The sequence below is a fragment of the Uranotaenia lowii genome, chromosome 1, assembly GCF_029784155.1.
Source record: "Uranotaenia lowii strain MFRU-FL chromosome 1, ASM2978415v1, whole genome shotgun sequence".
Classification (NCBI taxonomy): domain Eukaryota; kingdom Metazoa; phylum Arthropoda; class Insecta; order Diptera; family Culicidae; genus Uranotaenia; species Uranotaenia lowii.
This window is the reverse complement of record NC_073691.1, coordinates 90,942,476-90,958,374: the sequence shown is the minus strand read 5'-3', so window position 1 is coordinate 90,958,374 and position 15,899 is coordinate 90,942,476. Positions and strand designations below refer to the sequence as shown.

Sequence of the window (15,899 nt, the reverse complement as noted above, 5' to 3'; positions counted from 1 at the left end):
GCTCAGGTGTTCGGTTTGAGTCTTTGAAAAGTGTACAAAACAAAACAGCAACAAACAACAACGACACCTATGGGTACGCCACCATTAGCAGAAATGGCCTATCCTTTCGCTGTGGTTTGGTATATCATCCATCCAGGCGTATAGCTAAATACATGGATCTTATATACGGACAAATTGGCTCGGATAGCGCCGGAGCTCGGGTAAGCGGGATTTTACTGTCAAACTTAGAGGTCCCCGTTATTGGTTTTAATGCATAACCTACATTACATTCTCCAAATCATACAAAACTTCAAGGGATTTTAAAATTTTCAAGAAGTTCTTTTCAGAGTTGACAGCATCCAATCGTTTTTAAATAAATATTCACAGTTACACGTGATGGAAGCGGCGAAACGAAATTTTGGACACCCAAAAACCCGACATGGTGTGGTTCAAAAATCGCGAAATCGTTAGAAATGGTCAAATCGACCGTGTGCAGCGTTCTCAAACGCTTCCGTGAGATAAATACTATCGATCGGCTGGTTCATACCAAGCGTCATAGTGGAACTAAGGATCGGAAACTGTATATGAAAGTGTTGAGAATGATCAAGGCAAACCCAGAGCAGTCGGACTATGAAATGGTCAAGAAATTGAGTCGATGTAGTAGCCAAAGGACGTGCTCGGAAGTTATAAAACGAGGTTCTAACGAAGTACGGATGCATCCTCGTGGATTATGAAACGTACGTGAAGATGGATTTTAGGCAGCTTCCTGGCCAAAAATTTTATAAATCCACTGTTCCGGCCAGTTCAAATTCGTTTTTGCCGATTAGTTTGCAAGAAAGTGTTTGATCTGGCAAGGTATTTGCAGCTGCGAACGAAAAACCCCGGTGTTTTTCACTACACGCGGTTTTTGTGACAAACAAGACCATGGACCCTAAGATGTACAAGGAGGAGTGCCTGAGAAAACGTATTCTTCCGTACATTAGATCTCACAAAGGACCAGTAAAGTTATGGCCAGATTTGGCAAGCTACCACTACAGCATAGAGGTACTACAGTGGTATCGGGACGACGCGGTGGATTTTGTCGAAAAGGACATCAACCCAGCCAACTGACCTCAATTCCGCCTTATCGAAAAATATTAGGCAATTGTCAAGCAGAAGATGAAGAAGTGTATGGTAGGACGAAAGGTATTCGATGAAAAGTTCGAAATTTCATCAAAACCACATCGGAATAATTTTTTATTATTTTTCATTTTAAGTGCAAAAAAAAACCTACATATTCAGTACAAAACATTTTTTTTTCGTTAACATAGCTCCGAGAACATAATTTTCCATTTAGTCTTTTTCTTTGCAATTTTAGTAACGCGATTTCATGATTAATGGTCAAGAAGCTTTTGTCAAAAGAAAAATTCTAATAAAAATTTTAACTTTCCTAATTTTCAACCTTTTTTTTACTTTGTTTGCCGTATTTCACGTCAAAACAGTATTCCGACAAAACCACCGCTACTATTTCTCCTACCAACTGGCAACACGGTTGCTACTTTGGCGCACACTCATGCTGATAACCGATAACCGCTCTCTTGGTAAAGCTTGGCTTGGTATCTTCCCCGTCAAATTCATAGAGCAAATTTAATTAAGAAAGGAATTAATGCAGAATTAAGGACCATTTCCGTCGAAACGGCACACAGTTGTGTGTTGGCTTCGCTGGGCTGGCCTGGGGAATAGCACAAAGTTGAACGCCACGCCAAGAGGTTGGTTGAGATGTGGAAGAGGGCTGATCCCGTCTTTCTTTGGCGCTTTGAATTAATAATTTAAATGCGAAGAACCGCATTATGCTAGCTGCTAGAGTATAGACACATCCACACACATAGAGAACGAGAGACTCCGACCGAAACCTTTCAGCCGCGATGTTGTGGGTATTTGCGGTTGTTGAACTATTCGAAAGCCTCGGGTCCTGGCAGCGTTCCTAAGTATACTTATATAGGTATCCGTTGATTGTGGCTTAACGAAGGCTCAGTTTAGTTTGCATACCTATAATAAACGTGTAGTGGCTATTGTAGTAATAGTCGATAGCTTTCGTCTTCTCCCGTGGGGGCGTTTCGAAACAGTTAACGAAAGGTGAAGCGTGAAGAGCAGCACTTGACATAAATAATGCTAATTAAAGATTCAGTCTCCAGCCTTGCACTATTGTCGGCTAGCAATGTCAAAGTTTATTGCATCGCGTTGGATAGTTTGCAATAACTTTGAATTGGCTGTGCACGCTTTAATTGTGAAACATAGGAGAGAATTTAATAAATATGAATCATTTATCCAAAAAGTCAGGAGAAACGTTTAACAGTAGAACCCCGCTTATCCGAACTCCAGTTTTCTGAGCTCCCGCGTTGTCCCAGCCATCAGGTTGACACAGGATCCATATTTCAATCGAGATATGCGCCCGGATGGTATGCAAAAGGATGTACGCTTACCCGAGGAAGTCGGGGGAGGGACCACATCGGATAAGTGAAATTTCGGATTAAACGGAATTACATGGAAAAACCTGTCCTTTTGCTCTGGTATTGCATATCATTCAGGCGCATAGCTCGGATCATAAATGGATTTTGTTTCTATTCAATTGACGTTTCTTGCTAATTAGGAAAACACATTTTTGCATGGATTTTATCCAATGATGGCTCGGATAACGTAGAAACTCGGATCGGATAACCGGAGTTCGGATAAGCAGGGTTCTATTGTACATATTTCGTGTTATTGGAGGTGGCACCGATATATTTCAATTCAATCAAATACTTCCAACATCATGGAATTTATGTGGCTTACTTGACAATTACAAATTTTCTTCTGAAATTTCTTTGTATAACACCAAATTTTTTTCATATTGATCACTGTTTGCATACTCAATGGCGGTTATTTAAAACAAGATGTTGAAATAATTTGTTTTAAGTTGTATTCCTTTCGCAGTTTTTGCATAAGATGAGAAATAACTTCATAAAATGGAAGAAAAACGTTGGTTTTTTCTGATCAAATATCTTTCAACATTTGGTTAAAATTCACGAAAAGAAGAGTACGCCCATATTTCGATCGAAATAGAGTAATACGGTCAAAATTTAGTCAATATCAACTTGACGTATTTCTTTCCATTTTGAATTTGAAAAACCTGAACACCCCTAATTTTGAAGGTGTTTGTGTGTAGAATGTTGCTCCTATTTTGATTTTGGAATTCACTCTTCAGTTGTCAAAATGCCGTCCAAGGAAGAAGAGCAGCGTATCAAAATTTTGCTCGCGCATCGCGAAAATCCGAGCTACTCACACCCAAAGCTGGCAAAATCGCTAAAAGTTGCCGAATCAACCGTTACAAATGTAATTAAAGTGTTTGGGGAACGTTTGTCGACAGCCAGGAAGTCTGGATCGGGGGAAAATCGAAAACCGGAAGCCGCTGAGACGACAAAGAGAGTTGCCGGTAGTTTCAAGCGAAACCCTAACCTCTCTCTCCGAGATGCCGCAAATAAGCTGGGTGTATCGTCTACAACCGTGCATCGAGCCAAAAAACGAGCCGACTTACAAGAAGGTAGTGACTCCAAATCGCGATGATAAGCACATGAAACTGTCAAAGTTCGCGAAGAAATATGTGGTTTGGCAAGCCATCTGTACCTGTGGCTTGAAAAGCAGCATTTTCATAGCTTCCGGGACTGTCAACCAAGAAATTTATGTGAAAGAGTGTTTGAATAAACGTCTGCTGCCTTTCCTGAAGAAACACGGTTGTTGCGTACTGTTTTGGCCGGATTTGGCATCTTGCCATTACGGTAAAAAGGCCATGGAGTGGTACGCCGCCAACAACGTGCAGGTGGTTCCCAAGGACAAGAACCCTCCCAACATGCTAGAGCTCCGCCCAATTGAGAAATACTGGGCTATTGTCAAGCGGAACCTAAAGAAGACTAAAAAACTGCTAAGGACGAGCAGCAGTTCAAGGCAAACTGGCTTTCTGCGGCGAAGAAGGTGGACAAGGTGGCTGTACAAAATCTGATGGCAGGGGTTAAGCGTAAGGCCCGGCAATTCGGATTTGGAAAAGCGGAATCCTTACTGAATATTTTTCCTGAACTTTATACTAATTAAACTTGAAAAAGAAATTTAATTTAATTTTTTAAATAAATGATTTCACCGATTTATACGCGTTTTCCCTTGACCAAATTTTGACCGTATCACCCTTTAAGACAAGAAGGTAAGTTACAACAAACTTCGTTTTTGATGAAAAAAAAAACATATGAAAGCGTTAGAAAATTTATAGAATTTGATATATTTGTGATGCAGTTACGCATAAAGCACCAATGACAGTAATTTTTGATTTTGTTCGAAATAAATTTTACATTTTTCTGTCAACAATGCTTTTAAAGAAAATTCATAAGGATGCTGCATACATTCAGGGATAAACACCAATACAAAAAAATCTACTAGCTGAAATCATAAAAATTTATGTTTGGATGAATTAAATTTTGAAATTATAAAACGCGTGATGCAAAACAATCATATTTCAGCATATGGAAACGAGATTTAAATTGTGAATCTTCGATTTGCATTTTGATGCATTTTAGCCCAGACTTTTCCGAAAATTTGTGCTCTGTTTAATGACGGAGATTTTCGGAATTTGGTATATTATAAATTGACATAAAACTTGTAGTTTTCAATTTTCAATTTCAGTGCAATTTGTTATTTCACGAGCGACCACATCACACGATTTTTCGTTGCGTCACATCACACGACTTTTTGCAACCGGATTTTGCTCCTGATGTGGCGCAACGAAAAAGGTAGCATTGGTTTCTCATCAATAACTTAAATTCTAGTGATGATCGATTTGTTTTGTATGTTAGTTTCGTTAAAGCTTATATTATGACAAAAATTTCATCCGATACTACACCATTATTAGAATCATAATTAAATGTTATAAAGGTTTGAAAATAACTTCAAATTCTAAATGTTAAAACATCAAAAGTATGCAATGTGTGTAACACGAAAAAAATCGCCTGAAAGACGCACTACAAAATTTGTAGTGGTATTTTATCACTGAGATATATTTGTATGCTATTTAATCGATGTTTCTCGCTAGTTTAAAACCTAAATTAGCCGAAAGCCGACCATTAAACTGCGTACGCAATACATAAATTTTGAGACTGATTAATAGGCAACTCATGCAACATGATATGTAATGTCTTCAAAGGTTGAAAATAGTTGAAAATTTATAGTTTTTGATATAATTGCCAACCATTACAAATTGCAATAGTTTTTGGTTTTGGTACAAAGGTGCTGCATACATTTAGGGGTAAAAAATACTACAAAATTTTTTTTTTTTTTTTACTTTTATTAGAGACTTTTTAAACACTGAGTGCTTATTCGAGTCTTTTAAAATACTTAAAACTAATTACATAAAAATATTCTTACAACTACAATTATAAAACTATAAACTTTAATAACATTTTCATAATTTTTTTATCAAACCACTTGTTTTAATAAAATTTAATAATTTTTCTTCTGCTTCTTCAGTATACGCCAATATATCTCCTATAGTTGATCCAATTTCACATTCTTTCCTTTCCAGCTCGTATATTCTGCAATCCATCAGAAGATGTTTCACAGTTTTCCTTTCTCCACAAACCTCACAATCTCCGCTACTTTTGTCAATTAGAAAGTGATGAGTTTCCCATGTGTGCCCAATTTTTAATCGTCGCAATGCCACTTCTTCTCGTCTAGATTTGGTAAAGTATTTCCAATGACTTGTTGTATTCCTTATCTCTCGTAATTTGTTTTGCGTTGTTCTAACCCATTCATCATTCCAAATTTCCCAGATTCTTCTTTTAATCTCTCTCAAGATATCTTGTTCAGGGGTAGACATAGGATGGACATCGAGACTCAAACCATTTTTAGCTGCGAGATCGGCCTGTTCATTCCCGTAAATACCTCTGTGACTAGGGACCCAACACAATTCGATAAGTGGATTTTCCCTAACAATTTTATTTATGATTTGGATCCACGGATGTCGAGAGTCACGTGATTCTAAGGCTAGCAAGACGCTAGCTGAATCAGTGAAGATGACATGCGGTAAGGTTGTTTTTTCTATTCTTTTTGATTCCAACATTATAGCGTACGCCTCTGCAGAAAAGATACTGAGGTAATTTGGGAGTGAAAAAGATTGGGAAATAGTATTGTGGGGATGAAAAATTCCTGCAGAAACCGAAGAGTCGTTTTTAGAACCATCAGTAAAGCATTTTATGTGAACTTGTGATTGGAAAGATTCTGGAAATGTTGTTGTACAACGAAATTTGATGAGTTTTTCTTTCGAAATTCTAGCATTTCCCAATTGATTCTCGCTGGTGACAAATTCCATTTTACGGGGTATTTCATACAGATTTGTGATGTTGGTAGAACCCAGTTTAATTTATTTTCAACGTCCTGTTTTTTTGTTATCAGAAATGGTGTGTTCATGACTCTTATAACATTATCATTTTCGACATTTTGAAATCTAATAAACATTTTTGCTATGTTGTAAAGCATTGTGTATTCGAAACTTAAAAGACCAGATTCAACCATGATACTATTTATGGGACTAGAACAGAAAGCTCCTATCGCTGTGCGAATGACTTTATTGTACATAACTTCGAGTTTTTTCAAAGAACCTTTATTACAAAATAACATTACAGGAATGCAAAAGAAAAGTCTACTAAAAACAATACTTTTTGAAATATTTATAATTACTTGAGATTGACCGCCAGTTTTAATGTTTGCAATTGCTCTGAGTATATTATATCGTTTATTACATATATTTACAGTGTCCTTTATAAAAGGAAGAAAATTCAAATTTGGTACGAGAGTTATTCCAAGCCATTTTACTTCTTCTACTTCTTTTAGCAAAGTTCCATTGAAATCTAACAGATCTGGACTGGGACGATTTTTTTTCTTTGTAAAACGCATTACAACAGTTTTATCGGGAGAAATTTTATATCCTGAATGTTTTGACCAGTTTTCAATCTTCCTAAGAGCTTTTTGCATTTTTTTTCGCAACGTATTTCCGTTTTTCCCAGACACATACAAAGCAATGTCATCTGCAAAAACCAATGCTTTTATATCACGAGGAATGTAATTGAAAACTTTATTGATTGCTATAAGAAAAAGATAAACACTCAAAACTGACCCTTGAGGAACACCGTTTTCTAGAGTTTTTGTGTCTGAGATGCAATTTCCAATAATGACCCGAAAAGTTCGATCCTCCAGAAAATTTTTAATAAATCGAAGCATGTTACCACCTATCTTCCAATCTTTCAGTTGTTTAAGAATCATAAAACGCCAAGTTACATCATATGCCTTAGATATATCAAGAAAAACAGCATCTGTTATTCGATTTTTCCTAAAAGACTCTTTAATGTCGCCTATCAAAGTAAGTATGTGTTCCTCCATAGATTTTCCTTTTTGAAATGCAATTTGACGTGGATCAATTAACTTTCTTCGGTTTAATTCTGAAGCTAGACGAGATGAAACCATTCTTTCCATTACCTTTGAGGGACAAGCGTTCAAAGAGATTGGCCTAATATTTCTAGGGTCACTTTGTTTTTTGTTCGGTTTTGGGATAGGGACAATGAGAGATTCCTTCCAAATGCTAGGAAAACATCCTTCCTTCCACAATCGATTGTATTCCTTAAGAAGAGTGTGTTTAGCGTGATATGGTAAATGTTGGAGCATGGAGTAATTTATATCATCAGGGCCACAACTTTTCCCTTTGCCTTTATCTAAAGCGACCATGAGTTCATGAATAGAAAATGGGCAGTTATACAGTTCTTTTTCTGCAAAGTTACTGTTAATTGTTGTTTCTTGTTTATTTTTAAAAAGTAAAAAATCTTTTTCATATGCAGCATTGCTAGAAGTAAATGCGAAAGACTCCGCAAGTGCATTTGCAATTTTTCTAGGGTCGTCTGTTAATCCGTCATTTGTTTCTATAATTGTTATTCTTGATGTTTTTTTAACACCCCGAAGAGCTCTGATTCGCCCCCACATTCCACACGGTAATGTATCGGCATTAAAAGAAGAAGTAAATGTTTCCCAGGATTCTTTTTTTGCCCTCCAAATTATTTTTTTGGTTTCAGATCTAACTTTTTTGAAATTTTCTAACAACAAGGGATAATTGGGATGATCGTGATCAATTTTTTTAATCGCTCGTAATGCTTTTCGTCGTCGTTTAATTGCTGAATGAACATCTTCGGACCACCAGGGAACTCTTTTCCTGGGAGAGATTTCAGATGTTCGAGGGATAGATTTTTTTGCGGCTTCAAAAATGACACTAGTTATTTCTTCAATGGATGCTGTACTACCTGCTGGAAGATTTTCATCTACTTCTTTTTCAAATGTACCCCAATCAGCTGCTTTAGTGATCCAATGACTACGCCTATAATTATTCGAAATTTCATTGCCTATTGAGATAGCTATGGGAAAGTGATCACTTCCAAATAAGTCGTCTAAAACATTCCAAGAAAATTCTACAATTTTTTCACCTTTTCCTATCGACAAATCAATGTGTGTAATATTACCAGTATTCATACAAAAATGCGTTCCATCCCCGTTATTTAAAACCAACAAATCGTTTTCAGCAATTATTTCAGAAATAATGCGTCCAGACCTGTTAGCTTCAGGACTTCCCCATTCCGGATGACAAGCGTTAAAGTCCCCCAAAATTAAGAAAGGTGTTGGTAAGGATTTTACGAGAGACGAGATTTCTGTTTTTTCCCAGTGTCCATTCCTGAGGTACAAAGATACAATACATATCTTAAAAGGATAGATAATTTGAACAGCGACGGCTTGAAGAAGTGTATTAAGTTTAAATTCAGTATGAGGTATATTTTGTGATACGGCAATTGCAACCCCACCCCATGTGGAATTGTAATCAACACCTTTTTTATTATAAATATTAAAACCGTTAATTTCGAAGTCTGTTTTATGATGAGTTTCTTGTAAAGCAATAAGTTTAGGTTTAACATCAGCGATAAGATGATTGAGTTCATTCCGATGAGAGTTTAGACCATTTAAATTCCACTGAATTAAATTGAAGATAGAAGTCATGAATAGGAAAAAAATATATATTTTAAATTTTGTCAATATCAATAGCACTTTCATCGAACATGTCTGAGTCACTGCGAGAATCAATTGAAGGGCTGGATTTTCGGAGGTGTTTACTTGGTGGTTCTTTACTGTTTGGTGAGGAAGGGCTATTTAGTTGAGGGGGAGATTTTGTCGATCTACTTTTCTTTAGGGCTTTTTTTTTCGTTACTTTTATTTTTTGGAGATGGTTTTGTTTCGGGTACAGTAGTTTTCGACTCTAATTGAGGCCGAACCAGATTGGATTCTTTTTGTTTAGAGATTGAGTGGCTGGTTTCCGAAAGTTTAGCAGGAGTATCTTTAATGATAACGGGAGGGTCATTTGAAGTGAGGGGAGAAAGAGAAGATTCATTTTCACAATTGCATTTGCAACTACACTTGCGAACTGGGAGAGGAGAAAGTTGAGCTATATTTATTCGATTCGATATATTTTTTGAGGCATCGGCAAACGTTTTGTACTCTTCACGATCAGCAAAAATACGACGGGCAGAGGGGTAAGGGATATCATTGTCAATTTTTATTTTTACTATAGCAGCTTCGGATTTGAAGACGGGACAGATGGAAGAAGTTACTGGATGGGGGCCAGAACAATTCACGCACTCAGGTGGGAGAGTACAAACGTCGCCATGGAACCCTTTACCACAATTCCGACATTTTTTATGTTTTTGGCATTTATGAGCAACATGGCCATATTCTAAACAATTTGAACATCTAATTGGGCGGGGATAATAAGTACGAGTGGGTTTTTTTGTGAAACCTAGCTTGATGAAAGTCGGTGCAGTGTGTTGTCGAAGTGTAAGTATGATGCTGTCGGTGTTCACTAGGTTTTCACCTACCTTCCTCTTAATTCGTTCAACTTTTTCTACATGCTGATCTCGGAGTTCTTCCAAAATAGCCTGTTCATCTTCATTTTTCACTTCCGGAGCATAGATCACCACCTTGCAGAAGTTGAGTGTGGGATGCTCGAAGGTCTTGATGCGAGTGCCATCGGACAGTTGAGTGAGCTGCAGCAGTTTCTCGGTTTTTCTTGTTCCTCTCACTTTCAGGATGATTCGAGCGCCATTTTGTTCAGAACGTGAATCTTCGACATCACCAATAGCGTTAGTTATGGATCGATGGATTACAAAAGGTGAAATTTTAGCCAACGAAAAATCACTGATTGCACTTTCTACAACAACATAAGTAACTTCACCACGGTTTGGGATCAAAGATCCCAATGCAGGAAAGTCATCTCTTCTGCTGAAACCTCCAGCCGCCATAGCGACGAGGAGTTTGAATTTATATCACCAGCACTATTCTTTTGTTCTTTCTTATCAACTTGCAACGAATAAGACAAAAGAAGGAAAAACGAGATTGATAAAAGATTTCTTCGATAAGCTTGCGACTATCCGAAAAAGCGTCCGATCACAATGCTGGTTAGCCAAAGACTGAACTACAAAAATTCTTCTAACTGTAATCTTTAAAAATAATTTTTTCATGGATGAAATTTAGAAATGAACAAATGCTTGATGCAAAACAATCATATTCCAGCAAAAACAAAGTTTAAAAGGTGAATGTTTGATTTGCATTTTGATGCATTTTGCCCAGACTGGTATGGTAAATGAATTATAAAAATCATTATTTAAAAAAAAATGGTGACTGTCTGAAAAATATTTTTTAACCAGAAGTGTTTGTATAGGATTGTTAAAGAAATATGAAGTTTGTAGGTGATATCATAAGGCCAATCCGTCTTTCTGGGTAAAGTTTTTACGGCATATAAAAATGTAAAAAAATACATCCATTTGCTCGATTTTTTTAAATTTTCTATGAGAATCAAAGACTTTAAAAAGCTATCTCACGATGTGAGAAACTGTGTCATCATTTTTTTGTTATAATTAAATGATGACTTTATTGCATTATACCTATGTATAAAAAAAATGAATGAGTGTTGTGGTGGCATACAAATGTTGCATCTAACGCTAACCCTGCTGTGGTATGATGTCCCGATTGACGGTTTCTATAAGTATTCTGTTCGGATCAAGGCAGTAAATAAGCAACACTTATTTTGATAGCAAGTTGCTTCAAAGCTAAAACATAGGTTTTTGTTTAATTTTAGGAAATATTTTTAACAAAATTCTTATAAACTTACATTTAAGTGCCTTTCTATACACGGGAAATTTCAGCGGTTATCGATATTGGTTATGTTTCTTATTTTCGAATAGGTTGATAAGGGTCAATCAGCGATTCCTAGGAGATTTCAATACAAAGATTTAGCTATTTCTAACTAACCGAGGTATTTTAGGTTATAGACATTCTGTGAAAATCTTACCAAAACTTTCAAATGACAATATTTCACTTCCTCGCGTGTTTCAGAAATCGTTCTGCCGAAATGACCAACTATAATGGTAAAGCTAAGTTCGAAATCGATTTTCATTACAATATTGTTGATTACTCACGCTTCTATTCAGAAAATATATCCAGATAGGTATAACCAATTAAACTGAATTATAACAAACGGAATTATAAATTTAATCCGAAAATCTCACAACTATTCGAGAACACGTTTTCCCAACTTGACAAATTTTCCCGAATGACATTCCGCTTTTTTTTCAATTTTCTTATTTCTATATTCTAAACAACTATCCACGAGCCTGGAACTCACATCTCATTTTCAACCAGCTTACGAGGGGCTTCGCCAACATTCCCCCCTTCGTGATGTTCCGGGATAGTCGATACCTTGTCTTCCCTGGAATCCTTGATATCCAAACGCGCCAACCTGACAGCTGAATATAAACCTACGCCATTAGGCGTCCTGACATACGCCCGACGAAATTCTCCGTCAGATGATGGTATCACTTCCAGTACACGCCCTCGAATCCACCCGTTCCGCTTTTTTTCGTCCACGATAATCACCACATCGCCTGGCTGCAAGGGCTTCGTTGCTTCGAACCATTTCGAACGTCTCGTTAGTGTAGGTAGATATTCCTTAATCCATCTCGTCCAAAAAATATCTACAAGTCGTCGAGTCAATTCCCAACTATCCCGTAGTACGCTACCACTCATTAAGGTTTCGCTCATTGGCTGTGTTACTGCCTTATCTCCAATCACCAAAAAATGATTTGGCGTTAGCGCTTCCGTTTCCGCCGAGTCAAGTGGCACGTATGTAAGTGGGCGGGAATTCACGATCGCTTCAGCTTCCAACACTACCGTTTCAAGAACTTCGTCGCATGGATTTTGTGCATGATTTGCCACTGCTTCCATCGCAATTTTAATTGAGCGCACCATGCGCTCCCAAGCGCCTCCCATGTGGGGGGTTGCGGGTGGATTTAGGTACCACTGTGTAGATGCATTAGTAAAGGTAATGGCACACTTCTCGTGAATCGGTTGTAACTGCTCCAACAATATATTTCTCGCGCCTTTGAAATTTGTCCCTTGATCCGAGTAAATCGTAATTGGTGGCCCTCTTCGAGCGATAAACCTACGGATTGCTAGAATGCAGGAATTAGTAGTTAGAGAGTGGACTACCTCTACATGAACTGCCCTAATAGTCAGGCAGGTGAATAAGGCCACCCAGCGTTTCACCAAACTGCGCCTCTGCTTGACCTGCAACGGGCCGAAGTAGTCGATGCCAGTATGTGTAAATGGTTTGATATTTGGTGTTAGACGCACAACTGGCAGGACGGCCATTTTCGGGGGATGTGGAACTGCTTTCCGCAATTTACAAAGGGGACATTCTTTAGCAACTTTCTTAATCACAACTCTCAGATTTGGAATATGGAATTTCTGGCGCATTTCGTTGCAAACTGTTTCATTATTCGCATGGACAAAACGTTTGTGATACTTCTCAACAAGGAGATTTGTCAGCGGGTGATTTCTAGGCAAAATAATAGGGAACTTTGAATGGAAGGGTACACTTGGTGCCGATCTGATTCTACTGTCAATACGCATCACGTTCGCTTCATCAAGAAAAGGGGATAGTTGGTATAATGGACTGGACTTGCCTATTGTGGTTTTTAATTTCGACTCGTTGTTTTTCTGCAGAATTCCCATCTCTTCAGGATAAACTTCTGTCTGTACTTGATGGAAAATTAAATTCTCGGCAGCCTGAAATTCCTCAGCCGTGATTGGTCCACAAACCTTCTGCTTCTGGAACGCCTTGGTAGCTCTTAAAACACAGACCATAGACCGCAATAGACGATCTAATGTCGAAAAACGAGAAATATCTATTGTTGTATCTACTACTTGCCCGTGATAACAGAATACCGCTCGGAGATCTGTGTCAGTTTGTTGTGCATCCTTGGGATCAATCGGCCAATCATCCTCTGATTGACGTAGAAATTCCGGACCGGTGTACCATCTGGAATCTGGGGTGAAAATTGGACCGTTTCCCCACTTTGTCGCTTCATCTGCCACATTCAACTTGGTTGGAATGTGCCGCCATTCATCAATAGAAGTAGTAGTCAGTATTTCGCCAACTCTATAGCCCACGAATTGATGATACCTCCTGCTGTCCGAACGCAACCAAGCCAGCACAGTCTGGGAATCTGTCCAAAGGTATCGTCTTTTAATTGGAAGATCGATTGCTCCAATAATACTGCTGAGTAGCCTTGTCCCAATTAACGCCGCTTGTAGTTCGAGACGAGGGATTGAAAGTGGGCGCAAGGGAGCAACTTTGGTTTTAGCCGCAACAAATGCACTAAGGGGAACATCATTTACTTCTGCTCTTAGATAGGCGACGCAAGCATACGCTGCCTCGCTTGCGTCCACGAAAATGTGTATTTGTATGTTTTTCAATTCGCTACTCAAAACGCCTTTAAAAAAGCATCGAGGAACTTCGACCCGGTCTACTTGTTTCAGCATATTGCTCCAACGAATCCAGTGATCAAACAGTTCTTCGGGAATCGACTCGTCCCAGCCAGAACCGTACTTCCACACCTCCTGCATTAGTATCTTGCCATGTATGATAAAATGTGCCACTAGCCCCAAAGGATCAAAAAGACTCATTATGGTTTTCAGGACTTGGCGCTTTGTTGGCCTTTTTTGTTCCTTGAGTAACTCCGCGACATTTTGATGAAGGCTCGTATCGAAGGTAAAAACATCCTGACCAGGACGCCACGTCATGCCTAAAACTCTCTCAGGTTTCTCGGCCAGTCCTGGCTCTAGGCTCAGGGATTTCATCTCCGGACAGCTTGTCACTCCTAACCAGGCTTGGCAAAACTCATCGTCATGAGGCGTGAAGCTGTGACTGTGAAGCCTCTTGGTCCGTCAAAATCAATTGACTGTTCCTTAACGACCAGTCACTTCGTTTGCCAGTCATTCAACCCCCAGTCGTTTGAAGCTGAAAAAATTCCATAGTCAGCATTTACCAATCGCATTCGAACGAGTCGTCGACCGAGCTGAAGACGAAAAAGAAACGCATTTATTATTATTGTTACTCCTGCCAGCAAGCCGAAGACGACCGAAGACGAAAAAGAAACGCATTTATTATTATTGTTGCTCCTGCCAGCAAGCTCGTTTTCAGTTTTTTATTGCTATTGTTGCTCTCTGCCAGCAAGTCGTTCAATTAGTTGTACCTGCCGTCAGAAGCCGATCGAAGTGTGATGAGATTTACCAGTCACTCTCAGGAGAAATGTTGACCATGTGTAGGAGCTTCGCCAGTCGATGATGGAGAAATGTTGATTGTTGTCGTGCTTTATCCGTCATGCGAAAAGGGAGGCTCCGTCAATTGAGAACAGTGCCCGTCGTTTGATGAAACAAAACTAGTCGGGTCAAGCGTGACGGGCGAAATTTACCAACACTGCTCCTAACTCTCTCATCACTTCTGAGGAGTTCGATATGAAGTTACGTAACTCGAATCCAGCCATTGCATGAACCGTTTTGACGTCGTTGGCTAATTTCACTGCTTCCGCCACCGAATCCACACTTGTCATGTAATCGTCCATGTAGTGGTCATTAACGATTGCATGAGCAGCCTCGGGAAATTGTTTTGAGTGTTCCATTGCGTTATAATTCTTTATAAACTGTGCTATGCACGGTGAACACGAAGCACCAAAAACTGCCACGTCCATGACGTAAATTTGAATAGGATCCTCAATAGCTTTACGGTAAATAAATCTCTGCGCCTGGCGATCTTCTGCCCTTATCCTTATCTGGTGGAACATCTCTTTGATGTCTCCACACACAGCGACATTCCTCTGCCGAAAACGAAGCAATATTGCCGGAAGAGAAACTAACAAGTCGGGTCCTGGAAGCAATAAATCATTGAGAGAAGTACCATCTACTCGAGCAGCCGCATCCCAGATTAATCTAGTTTTGCCTGGCTTTTTCGGGTTACACACAACTCCCAAAGGCAAATACCACACCCGATTATTGTCCGACGATGCTAGCTCCTCTTTCGTGATCAGTTGAGCGTACCCTTTTTTAAGGTAGTTTTCGATTTGCTCCTCCACAGCTGCTTTCAAAGAATCATTCTTGCATAGACGCTTTTCGAAAGATCGATTTCTTTGAATAGCCATAGGGAAGCTGTTGGGAAGATTAGGTTTTGAAAATCTCCACAGCAATCCTGTTTCGAAGTGCCCATCTACTCGTCGTGTGGTTCGGGCGAGGATGTCTAGTGCTTGCTTATTCTCTTTTGATTCTGGCTTGATGGTTACGAACGCCTCCTCTACTCCGAAGAACTTTCCCAAAAGAGTGTGAAACCTTCTATTCTCATTCTCTATATCACTGTGTACGTGAAGTTGTTGATAGGGTTTCACTAGCGAACCTTGCTTACCAAAGATGCACCACCCAAGCCGCGTCTTAGCGGCAACGAGATCACG

The 15,899-nt window shown here is 38.9% G+C and overlaps 2 protein-coding genes across 3 annotated transcripts in view; both read right to left on the bottom strand.

Annotated features, from left to right (window-relative positions):
- The window catches only part of LOC129739985 (acetylcholine receptor subunit alpha-like), a 706,505-nt gene that overhangs the window by 680,808 nt on the left and 9,798 nt on the right, over positions 1-15,899 (bottom strand). The gene's annotated exons all lie outside the window — the stretch shown is intronic.
- LOC129737617 (uncharacterized) lies at positions 11,740-14,085 on the bottom strand. The gene has a single exon (XM_055728779.1). The coding sequence runs from the start codon at positions 14,083-14,085 to the stop codon at positions 11,740-11,742; it is 2,346 nt and encodes a 781-aa protein (XP_055584754.1).